The sequence below is a fragment of the Sorex fumeus genome, unplaced genomic scaffold (assembly GCF_029834395.1).
Source record: "Sorex fumeus unplaced genomic scaffold, SorFum_2.1 ptg000063l, whole genome shotgun sequence".
NCBI classification, from domain to species: Eukaryota; Metazoa; Chordata; class Mammalia; order Eulipotyphla; family Soricidae; genus Sorex; species Sorex fumeus.
Window position 1 is genome coordinate 43,874,376 of NW_026606120.1, and position 19,730 is coordinate 43,894,105.

The 19,730-nt window shown below is 47.6% G+C and overlaps 1 protein-coding gene across 2 annotated transcripts in view; it reads left to right on the top strand.

Annotated features, from left to right (window-relative positions):
- TRPV3 (transient receptor potential cation channel subfamily V member 3) overlaps nucleotides 1-15,959 on the top strand; it is a 37,338-nt gene extending 21,379 nt beyond the window's left edge. The window contains exons 8-17 of one of the 2 annotated variants that reach the window (XM_056127729.1): nucleotides 1,520-1,696; nucleotides 2,699-2,857; nucleotides 3,536-3,637; nucleotides 4,900-4,973; nucleotides 8,417-8,582; nucleotides 11,227-11,293; nucleotides 13,021-13,295; nucleotides 14,179-14,291; nucleotides 15,552-15,631; nucleotides 15,862-15,959. In XM_056127729.1, the coding sequence (XP_055983704.1) occupies nucleotides 1,520-1,696; nucleotides 2,699-2,857; nucleotides 3,536-3,637; nucleotides 4,900-4,973; nucleotides 8,417-8,582; nucleotides 11,227-11,293; nucleotides 13,021-13,295; nucleotides 14,179-14,291; nucleotides 15,552-15,631; nucleotides 15,862-15,959 (1,311 nt within the window). The remainder of the gene's footprint in view (nucleotides 1-1,519; nucleotides 1,697-2,698; nucleotides 2,858-3,535; nucleotides 3,638-4,899; nucleotides 4,974-8,416; nucleotides 8,583-11,226; nucleotides 11,294-13,020; nucleotides 13,296-14,178; nucleotides 14,292-15,551; nucleotides 15,632-15,861) is intronic. The other variant, XM_056127730.1, reaches the window with a different exon arrangement.
- The last annotated feature ends 3,771 nt before the right edge of the window (nucleotides 15,960-19,730 follow it).

Genomic DNA, 19,730 nt, shown 5'->3' on the forward strand with positions numbered 1-19,730 from the left:
GTGGGTGCCCCTCGAGACTTGGGTCTTGTCCCAGCGGTCAGTGTTGGAGCCTACAGAGACCTCTTTGTTCTTCTCTTGGGGGATGGGAAAGATGGAGAATAGTTTTGACAGAAGAGGAATTGTGTGTCTGCCCGCCCCATCTCCTGCCTGCCCCGGGGACCTGCATGCCCCCATCTCCTGCCCACTCTGGGACACAGCTTGCAGGGAATGTTGAGGATAGTCATCCTGTGATTGCCCATCAAGCTTTCTCCAGCAGCCTCTTGTTCAGGCTGCTGCGGGGAGCACTCAGGACAGAGCTCCCTGCATAGAGTGTGACCCTAAGGCTCTGTCCCCATAACTGTCAGGCAAAGGCCCCCCTCACCCTTCTGGCCTTTTCGTTTCTCCTCTGTTCGGAAACCCTCCAGCTGCTGTCCAGTTTGGCCCCTATGCTGGTAGAAGGTGTTTTGTGGCCTAGAGTCTAGATCTCTGGGGTCCAGGTTGTGGAGACGTGCCCAGACCTGTTGAACTCCCCGTTGGGCTGTGAGACAGAGGCCCATGTGGGAACCCTGCAGTGAGGGGGGCCATCAGAGTCCTGTCCCCTCCTGGGTCTTGGAGAGGATCCCAGGCTCCCAGCCTGAGGAGCTCAGGCACAGCTTTGGGGTATTTGGGAACTGGAGAGCAGTGACCATTCACTTTGTTTCAGCTTCCAGGGTCCTTCCAAGATACAGGTTTCTTTCCACTCCAAGATTTGGACTGAATTAGTGGATGCTGTGGGGTTTTCAGATGCTCTCCAGTCACCCTGACAGGAAGCAGAACTGGAGGATCATGGTCCTGTTCTGAGCAGTGAGACGAAGCTCACAGGGGTTTGACTGAGAGGGGGCTGAGAAGCTGGAAAAAATTAAGCTTCTCAAACCCGGGAAAAACAGACACAGTGGGTAGGGTGTTTGCCTTGCATGTGGCGACCCTGGTTCAATTCCTCCATCCCCCTCGGAGAGCCCGGCAAGCTACTGAGAGTATCTCACCCACATGGCAGAGCCCGGCAAGATACCTGTGGTGTATTCGAGATGCCAAAAACAGTAACAGCAAGTCTCGCAATGGAGACATTACTGGTGCCCGCTCGAGCAAATCGATGAACAATGGGAGGACAGTGTTGCAGTGTAGTTCCAAGAATCTTCTCTGAACAGGAGTTCCAGCGAGCATGATTTGTACGTGGATTTGTGTGCAGCTTTCTGCAGTATGCACAGGGCCCCATCTCCTCCCGGCTTACTTTTGAGGGACAGGAATGGAGTCCAGGGCCTCACCCCAGTGAGCACGTGCTCTCTCACTGGTCCACACCCTGACCTTGTAACCTTTGCAGCTTTGTCTCTGGTGTTCCCAGTCTTGAGTGACCAGAACTTCTTGCTCATCCCCAGAGAGAGCTAGGCTTGAGGGTGGCAGGCACAGAGGCCGGGGCCCACTGATGGGGCGCTTGGGAGGTGGGTCCTGGTCTTGTGAGCCCCCAGCCGTGTGCCACTGCTCATAGCTGTTCTTCCTGTCTCAGATCCTGAAGTACATCCTCAGCCGTGAGATCAAAGAGAAGCCACTCCGGAGCTTGTCCAGAAAGTTCACCGACTGGGCGTATGGGCCTGTGTCATCCTCTCTTTATGACCTCACCAACGTGGACACTACGACAGACAACTCTGTGCTGGAAATTATCGTCTACAACACCAACATTGATGTGGGTTCCCACGTGGTTGGGGAAGGGCAGGGAGCTGAAGGTGGTGGGCACTGGACCTCAAGCTAGGGGCTTATCAGACACTGGGAAAATCCCAGACCACTAGCTAGATATGCATTACCTCCCCTGCCTGTGGCTCAGTGGGTTGGGTTGGCACTGAAAGAATGGGGCCTAGGTGCCGGGTTTCCTATTTCAGCTAGCTTCCTGGAGAGGGTATTCTCTTGGTCCCAGAATCCTGGGCAGTATGGGTGTGGTGATGGTTGTTATTGTTATTTCCCATCTTATTTTTTCCCTCATTTCCTCTAAGACTCTGTTTCATCCAAATGATCACATAGCCAGCATGGCCAAGGAGGTCTTCCTGGAGAAGGCAAGAGGGAAGGGATGTCAGTGATAAAGGAGGGGGAGACAGAGGGTGAGCTGCGAGAGGTTTTCCATCTTGGAAGGAAGGGACCCAGCAAGCTGAATCTTCATCCTTACGTATTACCAAAAGCCATGTTTCAGAACCAGCCTTATCCAGAAAGAGCCCCTTCATATGCTTTGTAAGAGGACAGGTTGATGGATATCCAATTTTTTTTTTTTTGGCTACACCCAGCTGTGCTCAGGGGCTATGCTCAGCTCTATGCTTTTTCCTGAAGGTGCGCAGGGTACCAGTTGCTTCTAGCAACCTAATTCAGACCTCTTACTTGCAAAGCTTGTCCTCAGCCCATTAAACTATCATCTCTCTGGCTCCTGTTGAGGGTCAAGGATGTTTTTAAGGTCACATGAAAGGGGAGGCAAGTTGGAACCAGAACCCCAGCCATGATTACACCCCCCCTTTCTAGCCCTGATCCCACTTGGAGAAGCTTCTCCTATGGGAGTAACCCTCTTCACCCTTCGAGCCAAACCAGTTTACTGGACTAATGGCTGCTGCCAGGAGCAGGCTGACTCAGCGCTGCCTTTGAAACCGGGGGTCTTTTGAAAATGGCCCCTCCCACAGCTCCCAGGTGACTGGACTTCTCCCTCCAGAACCGGCATGAGATGTTGACGTTGGAGCCTCTGCACACGCTGTTGCATATGAAGTGGAAGAAGTTTGCCAAGTACATGTTCTTCCTGTCTTTCTGCTTTTATTTCTTCTACAATATCACCCTGACGCTCGTCTCTTACTACCGGCCCAGGGAGGAGGAGGTACGTGGGCCCCAGAGGGCCTGGGGCATAGGGAGCTTCAGGAACTCAGAATGGCTCGTGTGCAGATGGGGCCCAGAGGTTGGTGTGGGGCTGTCATGCCCCTTCACAGTTTCTAGGAAGCTGAATCCATTTCCAGGGCTTTTCCCTGGGTGCTCACTCCCAGGTCACCTCTGTTGGGCCAGAGCCGGATGATTTGGCGACGCCAGCCTGCCCGGATGTTCTGTCTAAGGGGGCATTGGGGGCATTCTACCTGAGGGACCATTGTGCAGTTCTGCTGTGAAGGCCACAGGGAATGGAGGGAAGGGTGTTTGAACAAGCTTCCTGCCACTCTGGGCCTCAGTTTCCCAGACATTACATCAACAGAGTCTCAGCTTCATTGAATTGTTATGAAGCCCTATGAGTGGAAATAGAGAGGACGAATAAGGTCAGGTCTGGAAGTTGTTGGCAGGGACTGTTCCCTGCTCTTCAATGCAGGGTCTGGGTTCCTGCTGTGCGTGGGGGAAGCTGGCTGGGGGCTTCCATTCCTTCTCTTACCCTGTGCAGAGATTGAAACTTGGGCCAGCCTCTGGCCCAGTGTGCAGGTTTCATGCGGTAGGTGTGTATTTCCTCCTGAGCTAGTGCTCAAGCTAGTGTGATTCTCCCCACCGTGGACTTATTCAATCCTCCCTCCCTCCCTAGGCCTTTCCACACCCCTTGGCCCTGACACATAAGATGGGCTGGCTGCAGCTCCTAGGAAGGATGTTTGTACTCATCTGGGCCATGTGTATCACTGTGAAGGAGGTGAGTGGGCATTTGAGCCAGGCCTGTGAGCTGGCAGCGGGAGAACAGCCTGGCTTCCCCTTGCCTTGCTCAGCCATTATTTCTGGGGAACTGTGGGGGACATATTTCTTTTCTCAGCTTCAGATATACTAGTTTCAAAACGAGAATCAACAGGCAGGCCAAGTTTGAAGCAGACTTCATCTCTTTAGGGCATCCACCTGTCCACTTCTCTCCCATGTCTCTGCCTTCTCACTCAGTGACCTGTTCTTTGTCCCCTCCACCCACCCGCCCCATCACCACCTCTTTGTGATCCATTACTCTTCCTACTGGGCTGGAGTGATAGCACAATGGTAGGGCGTTTGCCTTGCATGCAGCCAGCCTGGCCAAGCCGGGTTCTATTCCTCTGCCCCTCTTGGAGAGCCCGGCAAGCTACCGAGAGTACCTTGCCCACACAGCAAATCCTGGCAAGCTACCCGTGACGTATTCAATATGCCAAACACAGTAACAACAAGTCTCAAAATGGAGATGTTACTGGGCCCGCTCGAGCAAATTGATGAACAATGGGAGGACAGTGTGACAGTGACTCCTCCTACCACTCACATTCCTCCTCTTCCTCTCTCTCCTTCCATCTTTCGGCCAACCATCCTTCCATCTGTTTATTGATGGATTGGTCCAGCATTCATCCATATTTGGGGTTCTGGGAGAGGAGGTGATAGGGACAGATGGAATTTGGCTTCTGTGCCCTTCCCATGCTGGAGGATTTCAGATGGGTAAAAATATTGAGACATTAGGATAGGATATGAAAGAACAACTTTGGGTGTAAGTCAGAGTTGAGGAAGAGCCATGGCTTTTTCTGGTGACAGAATGAGGGAGGACTTGCAGGCAGAAGGGCAGTTGTGCCAGCAGGGAGGGTGGGCATGAGGACATTGTGATGAAGGGGGTTATAGGGCAGGCAGGGGACAGAGTGTGAACAATGGCTGGGTCAGGTTGGACAGTGTGACTCATCCAGGGTACCAGCAGGCAGCTCCAGAACTGTGCTCCTTGCAGGTTCTGGGGTGAACGTGAGGGTGAGGGTGAGAGATGTTAGATTTGGTGGGTGGACGGATGCTCACTTCACCCTGGGCTTTTCTCTGGCCCCCAGACCCAGGCCCTCTTCCATCTTTCTTGTCTGTGTCTCCATGTACTCCCCTATCCTTGTGATTAGTCCTGGGGAAGCACCCCTGCTCCTTTCCTCCAGTGAGGGGCATCCAGGGAACCCAGGTTTCTTTCCCATCTCACCCTAGGGCATTGCCATCTTCCTGCTCAGACCCTCCGACCTGCAGTCCATCCTCTCTGATGCCTGGTTTCACTTCGTCTTGTAAGTAGGTCTGGTCCCGGGGTCACTATGGCATAGGTGGGGCGGAAGTCCTGCCTGGTGGCCCCTGTGTCCTTCTGGAACAGCCACCCTATAGTGTCGCTCTGCCCATTATTCTACACAACCTCTTGATTGGGGATTCATTCCTAGTCACAGTTAGGCAGAGGTCTCTGGAACAGAAACACCCAACACCCACCAACTTGTTCCAGTTGGTTGTAGCCACTCAGGACCCCCATGGTTAATTTTTTAAAATTAATCTTATTGTCATTATTATTTGTTATTTTTTTGCCACATGCAATGTTGCTCAGGACTTGCTCCTGGTTCTGTGCTTAGGGATCACTCCTGGAGGACTTGGTGGGGGCATAGGGTGTGTTGGGGATCAAAACCGGGTTGTGGCTGCATGCAAGGTGAATGTGCTATTGCTCTGGTCCTGAATTTTTTTTTTTTGTGAAGGTAGATAATTTTATTTTGGAAATATGAAAGAGAGTGAGAGTAAGATAACAGTTCATTTTTTAATGAAGGAGTATCCCAGGGCAGTTTTTCTTTCTTGTCTGGGGTCTAGAATTTGCCATGAAGGAGCTCCACAGAGCAAGACTAGGTGCTGCTTGATAAACATCAAATCTCCTCTGCAGGCATGAGAGCGAGGGTTGGGGCACGGGTGGTGGGTGGGTGCAGAGCTGGGTTGTGCATCCCTCATGGTCCTGGAGAGCTTCGTGCTGCTGATTACCAACTTCCCCCAACCCTGACCTCCCTCTCCCCCAGAGTCATCTCTCTGCCAGTGGGAGCAGGGCTGACTGCTGCACCCTTACTAGAAGCCCCGCTCAGCAGTTGGTCTCATTGAGGACATGTGTAGCCAACACCAGAGGCTTCTGTGACCTCTGGCTGTTAGAGAACAGGGTGAACTCAGCATTGCTGCCATTTGATTGGACAGAATTGCAGCATAGTTGAAGAATGTTGGGCTCCATAGCTCTGTCGGTCCTCTGCTGAAGCATCAGGGAGGCGCATTACACAGGACCTTGAATTTTGCCTGATGGTTCCAATTAACTGCTGTTTTATTATACATGTACTTGCCCTCCAGAGGCAGAGGCCCTCATTCCTGTTGGAAGGTGGGGGACGCAGATACGGCAGTAAATGGAGAGGCCAGGTGCTGTGCTGTCCCACCATGCTGGCCAGAGGGTACTCTCACCTTGAGAAAGTGTGATGATTCCTGAGGCAGCCCATTTAGGCAGCCACTGGCTTCACTGAGAACCAAAGTCACCAATGCATTGCCCTACTCTTTGCTTCTTAGTTGTTTTGTTAGTCTAGTGCAGAGGTGGGGAACCTGTTTCTGCCAAAGGTCTTTGGATATTTATAACATTGTTCATGGCCATACATGTGTGCCCTGTCAGGTATCAGGGTCACACCACATAACTTTGCTGGACATTTCCCAGCCATGGTGCACAGGAAGGTGTAGATATGCTTCCTTGCTTTGGTTCCACGTATTTCATAGCTTGGTTCTTGCTTTTACCTGCATGAGGCAAACAAGGTTGCTGTGTCTTAATTCCAGCCACTCGGTAATTACATTGTGCAATCAAAAATCAAAGGTGACAGCCTGATGTTATAAGACAGAAGGTTTTTTTTTTATTGTTGTTGTGATGTTGACATAAGTAATGGTGTACACACTGTTTACGAGTAGATTTTGACCTCAGGTGTTGGGTATATGCAGTACTTAAGTATAAAACGTTTGTGGTATAATATATAAGCATTTTATTTTCATTCTTTCTTTTTTTTGGCCAAATTAAAAAAAGACTAGGGAAGGGGAATGGAAAGAATACAGGGAAGCTCCCAGATTCTGGGAGGGGTCTCCTAAAGGATGGTTCATGATAGATAAAAATTTATTTGTTTCCTTTGTTTCTGGTTTTTGGGTCATACCCAGCAGTGCTCAGAGCTTATTCCTGGCTCTCTGCTCAGGGATCACTCCTGATGGGGTTCAGGAAACCATATGGGGTGCCAGGGATCTAAACAGGTCAGATGCATCAAGGCAAATGCCCTACCTGCTGTTGCTTCAGTCCCTAAATAAGCATTTATAAGTGGACGTTTCAGTAGTGCGAAGTCTATTCCCAGTGCCAGGCATTATTCCAGAACTTTCCTCTTTCCAAACTGAAACTCTAGCCTCTCAAATTATACTTCCCCCACCCCCGTAGCATCTACCCTGTTCCTACATATTTGATTATTCTGGGTATATCAAGAAGTGGTGTTGTTACATAATTTTGTATTTTTGTGACTGGCTTATTTCATGTATAGATATTTGGTTCTTTTTAAAGGATTATAACAGTAGATTTTGTAGACTCTGGGAGGCTTGTTGTTAGGATGAAATGATAAATATGGTTGTTGATAAATATGGATATTGACAATTTTTGTTCTTTTTGTTAAAAATGGGAGTCACTTACTCTATCACCACATCCTCAGTGGGTCACCTAGTGACTTCCTAATGCCTGTGAGAAATCAGAAATCATGGGTGCATCCAGGCCTCTTTTCCAACCTCCTCCTTTGCCCCCAAATCTCCACCACCCCGAAGGTGCACAGAGCCCCGGTCTCATGCATGCAAGGCATATGTTTCACTCCTGAGCCCAACCCCACTGTTTCCGGGCCTGAATAAGTCTTTTGTGTCCTTGATCTGTGAGTTTTATTTTATTTTATTTAAAAAATGCTTTCAAGGGGCTGGAGAGGTAGAACAGTGGGTAGGGCATTTGCCTTGCACGTGGCCGACCCGGGTTAAATTCTCAGCATCCCATATGGTCCCCTGAGCACTGCCAGGAGTAATTCCTGAGTTCATGAACCAGGAGTGACCCCTGTGCATCGCCGAGTATGACCCAAAAAGCCCCCCAAAATGCTTTCAAAAGTATTTATTTTGTGCCAATTAAACTTAGAGGAAAGTTTAAAAAAATCTAGATTCATCACTCAATTTTCCCTAATGTTAACATTTTCTGTAACCATAATACATTACTTAAACCAGGAAATTCATATTGGTACAACTCTATCAACAAAATACCTTATGAAAATCTCACTGGTTTGCCCCTGGGGTTTATTTTTATTTGTTATTTTGTGTGGGGGCCACACGTGGTGTGTGAGTCATGTAGTGCTGGGGTTGGACCTCAGAGCCTTGCACATTCATGGCCGGTGCTCTACCATTGGAGCCACACCTCTACCCAAGATCTGTATTTTAAAAATGTCCCCATCAGCTGCAAGCAGCCCTCCACTGGTCCTGATGCACTTCGGGTGATACAGTCTGCCAGGCTGGATCTTAGACACAGAGCGGACCTGGGGCCGCCGTATCCATCTCTCCAGCATCAGCCACTGAGGTGACTGTTCAGGGATTGAGGAGGCTGGGGGATTTGATTGTCTCTGTCTTGATGGTGAAGAGAAGTAAGTAAGGCCCTTCCTTGTCTCCTGTGTCTCCTGAACAGTTTTGTCCAAGCTGTGCTTGTGATACTATCTGTCTTCTTGTACTTGTTTGCCTACAAAGAGTACCTCGCCTGCCTTGTGCTGGCCATGGCCCTGGGCTGGGCGAACATGCTCTACTACACACGGGGATTCCAGTCCATGGGCATGTATAGCGTCATGATCCAGAAGGTATGTCTGACACTCTCAAGCCTTTTCCTTTCTCTGTCTTTCAGTGTCCGTATCTTAAAAATGCATGGGTTTGTTGGACCCTGGGAAGAGATACACTTTGTGAAGGAACATTCTCATCCCAGGCAGTGGTGTACTGGCCTCTTCCCTCAACCCATCTACACACACACACACACACACACACACACACACACACACACACACACACACACAGAGTGATATTTATGATAGGCAAGTCTGGCAGATTTATTGATTTGCATTGAAGTTCTTTTTTTTTGGGGGGGGGGAGATGGCACACACTCAGCCATGCTCAGCCATGCTCAGGGGCTATCCCTGGTTCTGTGATTATTTGAAGACCCTCTGTGGTACTGGGGGAGTTGAATCAAGGTCAGTTGCATTCAAGACAAATGCCTTAACCCCTGTGCTATCTCTCCAACCTTGTGATGAATTCTTGTGTCTGTTGTCAACCTATGGTTGCAACTAGCAAATGAGCCTTGGTTCAACAATAAAATGACAAAGACTTATGTTGGAACTTCACTTGCTTGTAAATGACATGAACCACTTATTTGCTAAATTGAATAATGGTGTTAAAATAGGTAAAGGTAAAGGTAAAGGCCCTCCCGTTGATCGTCGATTTGCTCGAGCGGGCCCAGTAACGTCTCCATTGGAGACTTTGTTGTTACTGTGTCTGGCATATCCAATACTCTCGGTAGCTTGCCGGGCTCTCCGAGAGGGGCGGAGGAATCGAACTCGGGTCGGCCATGTTGGCTGCTTGTAAGGCGAACGCCCTACCCGCTGTGCTATCGCTCCAGGTGTTAAAATAGTAGAAGATATTTCATGAATATTACTGTGCTATTATTACAGCTACAGATAAGACACATCTTTAAGTTTTAACCTGACTTAACATGTTCTACATTGCTAGCTCAGGTCTAGACAACCAACAAACCCATCAGCAGTCTTTTATGTGTAGTATTTACCAATTTTCATGGTGTAAACACTCCCACTATAGCGATTTCCAGCTCCCAGCATGATGTCATGGAACTTCTTCTGTGAACCCTGTGTGAACCCGTTCCATCATATGGCTCAGAGAGGCTCATTTAACCTTGAGAATATAGATCATAGTGAAAGTAATATAAGAAGGGGCAAGTTTTGAAAATCTACTTTGGTTCTATAATTGTTAGTTTATGGAAATGAATTCTTAATAATAGTTGCACTAAACAACAAAGTAAAGGATTTTATGAAAATGTCATCATTAGGGGCTGGAGTGATAGCACAGTGGGTAGGGAGTTTGCCTTGCACGTGACTGACCCAGCTGACCCGAGTTCGATTCCTCCGTCCCTCTCGAAGAGCCTGGCAAGTTACCCGTGACGTATTCAATATGCCAAACACAGTAACAACAAGTCTCACATTGCTACTGGGCCTGCTCAAGCAAATCGATGAACAACGGGAGAACAGTGCTACAGTGCTACAGTCACTGTTAGCTCTCACGAGTGGATATAAACAGAATCCAACACGACCAGATCCCCCAGGAAGTGTGAGGATTCCAGAAGGGAAATTCCGTGAAGAAAGGGGCTAGGCCCTTTTGGAAAACAGTATGGACGATTCTCAAAAAATTAGAAATTGAGCTCCCATTTGACCCAGTAATACCACTCCTGGGAATATATCCCGGAGAGGCAAAAAAGTATAGTCGAAGTGATGTCTGCACTTGTTTGTTCATTGCAGCACTGTTTACAATAGCTAGAATCTGGAAAAAACCTGAATGCCCAAGAACAGATATCTGGTTAAAGAAAGTTTGGTACATCTACACAATGGAGTACTATGTAGCTGTTAGAAAAGATGAAGTCATGAAATTTATATACAAGTGGTACTACATGGAAAGTATCATGCTAAGCAAAAAGAAACAGAAAGAGAGGGACAGACATAGAAAGATTGCATTCATCTGGGGAACATAAAGTAACAAAATAGGAGACCAACACCCAAGAATGGCCAGGATTAGTACCAGGAATTTTACTCCATGGCCTGGAGGCCAACCACACATACTAGGGTAAAAGGGAGCTCAGATAGAGAAGGGAGCACCAAATAAAGGGTGTTGGGAGGATCCTCCCAGGATGGGAGAAGTGTGCTGAGAGTAGACTTTAGACCGAACATGATTGCCACTCAATGCCTCTTTTGAAAACCACAGCACCCCAAAAGAGAGAGAGAACAGAGGGGAATGCCCTGCCACAGAGACAGGGTGGGATGGAGGAGCGGGGGGTGGGAGAGATACTGGGATCAGTGGTGGTGGAGAATGAGCACTGGTGGAGGGATGGGTACTCGTTAATTGTATAACTGAAACCCAAGCACAAAAAATTGTAAATCTACAACTGTACCTCATGGTGTTTCACTAATAAAAGTCTTAAAAAAAAGGGGGGGGGGCTAGGGATAATCAGCAGGGACCAAAAGAAACTGTGTTCCAGGAAAAGAGGAGGCTTTTCGGAGCAGGTGGGGCCAGCCTGATTTGGGTGTCTCTGGGGGATTTGGCTAGGAGGGAGGGAGAATGACCTGATGAAGGTGTGGTCAGCGGGAGCCTGGAGGAGAGGGGGAGCTCTGAGACTGGTGTGCAGTGCTCGTGTGCTCAGACTTACCTCTGACCATGTTTTCTTTATAGGTCATTTTACATGATGTTCTCAAGTTCTTGTTTGTATATATCGTGTTCTTACTTGGATTTGGAGTAGGTAATTATTACCATTATTATTGTTAATTGGGTCATATCCAGCTGTACTCAGGGCTGACTCCTGGTGGATTCAGGGCACCATATGTGGTGCTGGGGATGGAACCTGCTTGACCCTGGGCAAGGGAAGGACCTTACCCACTGTACTATTTCTCCATCACTAGTAATAATAATTCCACATCTGTAAAGCACTCTATTCTGATGTCAAAATGACAAAGCCCCAGTTGAACTCGGCATGTGTTCCCAGTGGAACACTTGTGCTTAGCACTCTCTACACTTTGTTTTTCTTCTCTTGACACCTTGGTGGAATGGAAATTATTTTTCCATAAGAAGGTGAACAGGCTTAGAATCTTTGGGACTCAGATCTGTCCTACTGGCCCTTCCATGTGAGGTGGGGTGTCTCTCACTTTCACATCCATCCATGCAGCCCTCCCAACCTGAGATAGACTTGGAATATGTTTTTTACTCCATTTTACAGATGGGGAAACTAAGGTTCACAGAAATGTCATCAATGTTCTTGGAAAGTTAGAAGTAACCTCCATTGGTTACTTCATATCCTATTGCTTTCACGATTTGCCTCAGATATATCTGAGGGCTAAGGAGCAGGAGCCTCCTTTATAATCCATTTGTGGCAGAGGCACGGCACTATCTGATTTTGTATTTAATTTCTGCACAAGGCAATATGGTTTTATTTTCCTACATGTTTCACTGTTTTTTTAGTGATTATTTGCATTTGAAATTAGTTGAGGAGCCTGGTTTCCAGTGCTCTCCCTGAGCCCAATCATGCCTCCCACCCATCCCATGACTAGTGTCTTTCTAGCAGCCTAAAGCCACATCTCCACATCTACAGGTCATAACTTTGACTTTGAACACAGCACCCCTTAAATCAACGTTCCTTAGACAGCTATTACTAGCTGTCTGATACTTTTCCAGGGTCACACTTTACTTATTTATTTGTCCCTTTAGTGCCCATTTATTAACTTGTCCATTTACTCCCTCATCAATGTGACCATCCATTCACACATCCATCCATCCATCCATCCATCCATCCATCCATCCATCCATCCATCCATCTATCCATCCATCCATCCATCCACCCACCCATCCATCCATCCCCAACCAACAAGCCAACTGTGAACCAGCTGTGTGTTGGAAAGAAGAGATAAGAGAGGGGACTGGGGCAATAGTATAGTGGGTAGGGCATTTTCCTTGTATGCTGCCGATCTGGGTTTGATCCCCAGCATCCCTTATGGTCCCCCAAGAACTGTCAGAAATGATTTGTGAGTGCAGAGCCAGGAGTAACCCCTGAGCACTGCTCTGTATACATACCCACCCTCTAACCCTCCCCTCCAAACCCCCAAAACAAAACCAAGAGATGAGAGAGCTCCTGGATGTGGTCTGAGATTTGAAGTTCTCACTGATTCAGACCATTAGAAAGAGGTTCAGGATCACATAGTCTATTTTGTTTTCAGGAGAAGGGGGCATTGACCCACACCTGGCTGTGCCCATATACTACCCCTGACTCTGTGGTTGGGGGTTGCCCCCACTGTTGCTCAGGGTAACCTGGGAATCCAACCCAGGCCTTCTGCACACAGTGTGTACTCAGCCTTTTGAGCTTTCTTCAACTCAGGATGACTTAGTCTTAGGAGAGAGGTTCCAGACCACAGAAAGTCACAAACTTGTTGGCTAACCAGAGAGAATGAAGAGGAACCCCTTGTTTTGTCCTCCCAGCCTTGGCCTCGCTGATCGAGAAATGTACGGAGGAAAACAAGGACTGCAGCTCCTACGGCAGCTTCAGTGATGCGGTGCTAGAACTCTTCAAGCTCACCATTGGCCTGGGCGACCTGAACATCCAGCAGAACTCCAAGTACCCCATCCTCTTCCTGTTCTTGCTCATCACCTATGTCATCCTCACTTTTGTCCTCCTCCTCAACATGCTCATTGCCCTGATGGGTGAAACTGTGGAGAATGTTTCCAAGGAAAGTGAGCGTATCTGGCGCCTGCAGGTGAGCCTGGAGGAATCCCGGGGCAAGGCCTCTGTGGGGTCTAGGAACATCACCAAGTACAACTGGTCAGCTGTGGGGGTTGCTGTGCTCAAAGTCAAAGTCTGATTCAGGGCTGCCTGAAGGACACTTGACCACAGGATGTGTAGGAAGCGTGAGCAGGCTCCTCGAGAGCACTGGAAGCCAGCCTCACAGAACCGGTGCTAGAACTGGAACTGGAACAGACGTGTGCCCCTTCAGATGTGCCTGAGCTGCTCATCAAAGAGGGAGCAGTGTACGCTGTGGGCCTAGAAGCAGAACTGGGCAAGTACTGGGAGAAAAAATTTATTTTGATACAAAGATGTATCTAGGGCCTCCTTGATTGAATTGACATTCGGGAGAGGTCAGACAGCTGTTGGGTGGATCCCAGGCTTCTTCAGGATGGAACTGCCTGAACCTGCCTTCACCATGGTAACTCAGGAGCCTATGCTTTCAGCCGGGCAGCTCTTGGACTTCCAGAAAACATTAGTCATGTCACATGGAAAGCAATTTCAACATCTTTCCCGAAACTTCTGTTTTTTCATTCTTTGAATTCCACAGTTTAACTGAATTCTCAGGTTCTCCGCATTTAGCAGCCAGCGGGGGTTGGGTGGTGGTGGTGGTGGAGTGTGTGTGTATGTGTGTGTGTGCATGTGCAAGTGTGTGCATGCATGGTGTGTGTGTATGCATGCATGTATGTGCATGTAGTTTTGTGTCTGCATGTACGCACATGTGCGTGTGTATGTGTGCCTTTGTGTGTGCAGGCATACACCTGTGCTTGTGCCTCTGTGCCTGTGTGTGCACACTTTGTGGCTCTGCTCCTGGGCTGGCTCTTCATGCTCCTTTATTTTCCTTCATGTCCCCTCAGAGAGCCAGGACAATCCTGGAGTTTGAGAAAATGTTACCAGAGTGGCTTCGGAGCAGGTTCAGGATGGGAGAGCTGTGTAAAGTGGCTGAGGAGGATTTCCGACTGTGCTTACGGTATGGACTGAGATGGGAATGTTGGGGGACAAAGAGAGCTGAATCGGGGCTATTAGAGAAGCAGAGCTGTCATGTCTAGTCTCAGGCCTGTCACAAAGTGACCCAGGGAAGAGAAGGGGATTCCGGGCAGCAGGTTTCCTCAGGGGCCTCCTGAAGTTCTACATGGGCCTCCACTGTCCAGTGTTAGCTTCAGAATAAGATTTAACTGTCTGGAGTTCTTTGTCCTTCTGTCTGTCCTTCGGTGTGGGTGAATGTGATGTCAGGAGACCTGAGGCATGTTTTGCCATTAGCAAAATGGAAAGTGAGCCCTTTGACAGATAACATATTTTTGACTTTTCAAGATTACTTGTAGGGCCAGTGAGAGAGTTCAGAGGGCTAGACAGAGCATGCCTGGCACACATGCGGCCCCAAGTTTGACCCCCAACATTGCCTGATCCTCTTGTACCCTTTTTACCCGTTGCACCATGTGATATAGTCCTTGTGACCTCTGAGTACGACTGGGCCCCAGCAGCTAGACCTGAGCATAGAAACTATCAGGCCCACACAAGACTAGGCATCACTAAGAGTGACCCTTGGGTTCCTAAGCACTGCTGGGGACTTCCCTCCCTCCCCGCCCAAAAGAAAGCACTTATACATCCCTGGAGCATTTTTTTCTGATGAGTTTACCTCCTTATACTCCCTGTTTGACTGCCCAACACTACACACCAACCTACCTGTTTTGTGTATCACAATATTCGAACTGAAATCTGGTTCGCTGACTGAAATCCCACTACTCAGAAGCTCATTACCACTGCAGATATCTCTAACTTGATGCTCCCATTTTAGAGGTTTTTTTTGGAATGTAAGCCAAAACATCATCTCTAGTCATAACCCACCACTGATTCTTGTGGGGGCTTGAATCCATTTCCTCGAGAGAGTTTAATACTAGTTGAACTCTTAGTTTGTCCTCAAGCCCGCACACCCGCACATCTTCTGTGCCCATGCCTCTTCCCCTTTCTTCCTCTGCTGGGCCCCCACCTACCCATCAGTCACAGTCTGACCACGCCTCTTATGCCTTGGTGTGTTTCTGATCCAACACCATGGGATGATATTGATCCGTCGAGATCCAGGCAAGCTTTAAGGACTAACAGTGCTGATGGGATGGGATATCCCGATTCCTAGCACACACAGAAGGGAGATGTCTAGAACAGCTCAGAAGCCGAGTGCTTGTGTTTAATAAGCTGTGTTGGTGAGGTCGTGAGAATAATATCACATTCATAGGATCAACGAGGTGAAGTGGACTGAATGGAAAACGCATGTCTCCTTCCTCAATGAAGATCCAGGACCTGGGAGGCGAACAGGTACCTGTGTAGCCAGGAAGGGTGATGGATGCTCCTTTCTGATCTTGGATATATCAAGTGTGGGGCCATGATTTTCTCCATCTGTGAAATGGGAGGGTTGGCTGAAATGAATTCTCCAGTCCCTTATAGAGGTGACATTTGATCACCCTCCTGGATGGTGACCCAGAAGCATATATTACAGAGGGTTGAATTTGAATTTCTGAAAGTGTTTTATTTTTTATTTTTAAAAGCAGATTTCAACAAAATCCAAGATTCTTCCAGGAGCAACAGCAAAACCACCCTCAATGCATTTGATGAAATAGAAGAATTTCCAGAAACTTCGGTGTAGAAGCAGAGACCAGAGTTTTGGTCCTGACACTACAGTTGGGGTGCTGGCCTCAGTGCTGAGGGCTCTGCGGGCTCTGTGGGACGATGGAGCTGGGCTCCACCGAGAGAGAGAGAGAGAGAGAGAGAGAGAGAGAGAGAGAGAGAGAGGTGGATACCCCCTCACTGGGCTGAGCAGCGGTTGTCAGTTTGTCTGAGTGTGGAACACCCTTACTTTTGTTACTCAGCAAAGACTATGTGTAAACTTAAGGCCGGCATGTCAGAATCTGGGAATCCCTGGAATCTGGGGTGAAGTGCCTGGTTCACTCACTGCTCTCTGCTTGGCTGGGAAAAAAGGATGTTGGGGCAGGGGTGGGGAGAAGAATCTTTCTTCCTGTCACCATTTCTTTGACACCTCTTGGCCTACCCAGGCATTCCATAACGTTCCATAGAGTGAGCAGGTTTTCTGAATTTCAAGGCTGCTCATCCCGGAAAGTGCAGGGATTGAGCTAAGCCGGATGTCCTGGAGGAGGAAGGGAGTGAGGCATGGAAAGGCCTCTCTGGAACCTTCAGGGAACAGGAAACTAGCCCTGGAATTAGTGTCCTTGGCAGCCCAGGGCTTGCGCTGTCTCAAACTGAGAGACGTTTTTTAGTAATTTATACAAGGTTTGAATTTTCAAGAGAAAAGACATTTCACTTTTGAATGAAAATTACTTCAGATGAAGTATGTGATTTTAAAAGCTGAGAAATAGATTTTGGGATTTGGGGCTGGATGTAAGTGTTATATACTTGGCCTCAGGGTGAGCAGAGCAAAGACAAAAAGCTTTTCTTCACACACACAAAAGTCCGCAGGAGAAATGCCAGGCAGGCTGCTGGGCCCCATGATCTGGGGGAAAGATCTTGGCTCCTTTTCTTGTCTCTGCCTCGCTCCTGGGATGGAGCTGGCCTCTGAGCTGGGATCCTGGCTTCATTGGAAACAGAAATAGGAGTGTCTCTATTTAGACGGTTGTAAATCTCAGCGGTTACTCTTACATATCAGTATTTCTCATTGGAGGAATTTAGCAAGATACCTAAAATGCTCTGGTATTATTTATTTTGGTTAACTGTGAATTTTGAAGCTGAAGAGAACGTATGTGAGAGAGCACCGTGTGCCAAGACTTGGAGTTTATTTTTGGATCACCATTCTCTGATGATCTCTGCCCCTGAAATTAGATAAAGTTCATTTGGGGCAGAGGTGAAACAGATCTAGAAGGAAAATGTTCCGATTCCTGGAGCCTAGTCACCAGAAAATCCCCTCTCCCTTAGGTTATCTGATGAAAAGATTCAGGTGGGAATTTTTAAGGTGGAATTCTGATATACAATCATAAAACTTTAATTTTAAATGGCACAGAAACAAATCTAACCTTTAGAGAATGTGGCAATTGGAGAGTTAACTGGACTTGAGGCAAACAGGCATGCAGTCCAAGCAGTACATTCTGGGTCACTCTATATGCCAGCTAAGCTGGGTGGGAGAAACTTGGCCTCTGGTGGCAGAATCGGGGAGAGACGGGGTGGGTGGAGGAGGCTGCTTGGCCATTGCACAGCACACAGAGGCCCCTTTTCCCTGCAAACCCAGGAGTCATTCTCAGGAGTTGGGTTTTTTAGTAGTCTGTCTAAGTTTAGGCATGAGCAGGGGATACAGGGATTAGGAGGTCCTCAGAGAAGGGGAAATGTGCAGGGAGAGTGTTGCTATGGATGCATGAAGAACAAATTCATTCCAGATGCACCGAGCTAATGCCGAAGGTTGTAAATCTGAGGGGAAAAAATGTTGGTTCAGTTCAGCCTAGCAGCTGCCCTAGATATTAGAGCTGTAAGCAGAAACTACTTAAGCTTCTATTAGGGATATTGTTAAAGGTGGCAATCAGGTGACCATTAAGGTCCCATTTAGCTTGGAGATTCAACAAAGCAGCATACTCTATCTGGAACTCCCTGGTGCCATTTATCCCGAACAAATGTCATGGTTTGAAGGACAGACACTTGGGTTTGCAAAGTACCATGCTCTAATGCTCCGGAGATGGGCAATTCCACTATTATTTTGACTCAGGATTGAACAAAACTATGTTTCCTTCTTGAACAGAAGCCATGAGGTGAAGCAAAGAGAATTTAATAAGTAGATACTTGTCTTCGCACATGGATGGAGAGCTGCTCTCTGTAGATTGGGATGGAACTGTTAGCACCATTTTTTTTACTGGATATTCTTGGCAACAATGTACCCCACAAAAGGCATTCAGCCTGCATGATCTGAGCCTGGGCTTTCTAAATCAGAGGGAAGCAGTGAATCAAAGAGCCCTGGTTTGAAAGGATCAGTTCTCTCTCTTTCTTTAACCTGGAGTCTAAAGCTCTTAAAGGAGAATGAACTCAGTGTGAGTAAGCAGGAAGTCATCAGAGTTGTTGGATCAGGGTATCCTGATTCCTACATCACAGACATTCCTCCGCTTCATGCTTATTTTTGAACAGAATGTGGTAACTTTGAGCTTGCTTTTGTGGTTGGCATCGGGTAGGGGGCCAGGACCCTTTACTTGATGATTCATGTTGGCAGCCCTCGTTGCTCCTGTATTTCCTTATTACAGGTTAAAGACTCAAGTGTGGGGCCAGTTAGTATAGGGGTTACGGGCTTGCCTTGTGTGTGATAGTCTGGTTCAATCTCTGGCACCACAGATAGTACCCAAGCAGCAGTAGGAGGGACCCCTGAGCACAGAATTAGGAGCAAGCCTTGAGCACAGCTAAGTGTAGTGTAACCTGCCCCTCCACCCCACTGTCCCTGCCTGGCCACCTATAAAAAGACTCATGTGCACAATACCCTAACTCCCAACACAGTGAAAATATGGGGAAATCAGGATGTTTTAAAACTCCATGATTAACATTTCAGTAATTTGAGGTGTAAGCTTTTTCCAGAGAAGGAATCTTCTATGCTCAGATAGTGGTTTTGGGTGACCAAATTTTCCTTTCACAAAACTCTGCCTCAGAAAGAATCTATTATTCTAGACATTGTGTTGATGTATCTATTTGGAATAACAATGGTGCTCACCTTCCTCCTAGGGATGTGGGAGAAGGTATGAGAGGTTGTACTGTGAAGTCTTTAAGCTCTTAAAAGGCTATTGCCCAAGAGAGCCCAGTATTCTTGACCTTCCGTTCCTTCCTCAAGGCCTGGTGGACTGTGTCCTATGCCCTGGGCAGAGCCCAGGTAGATGGACTGTGATCCTGGCCTGTAAGCCATACTTGAGTTCTGCATCAAGAACATGTTTTTTACTGTGATGTTTGCCAGACACAGAATTCTCCCTTCGTTCTCATGGATTGTGCCTGATCCTATGCTAATTTACAGAAATGTTTTTAATGTTGTGTGTGTGAAAGTCTATGTTTAAGAAAGATCATATAGAGTAAAGAATATTTTCATGCCATTGAAGAAATTCTTTATGATTTCTAATAAATATTTATTTTTGCCTTATTATGATTGTGTTTGATTCTTATCTTCTATTTGTCAATACAAAGACTGACTAGGAACTCTGAAATGTTGCTTGACAAGAGTGGATTATGGAAGGCCACATTTTAGCCTCGAAGCTTTTTTCTTTTTCTTTTGGGCCACACCCCACAGTGCTCCAGGGTGACTCCAGCTGGATGCTGGGGCTTAGTTCCTAGAAGTACTAAAGGAACCATACAGTGCTCCGAGGCCTCCTTCATGAAAGCATGCATTCCTTCCCATTAATTTTTTTCTCTGCTCCCCCAACCAGAAATAAAGCATTTTTATAAGGCTCAGCTC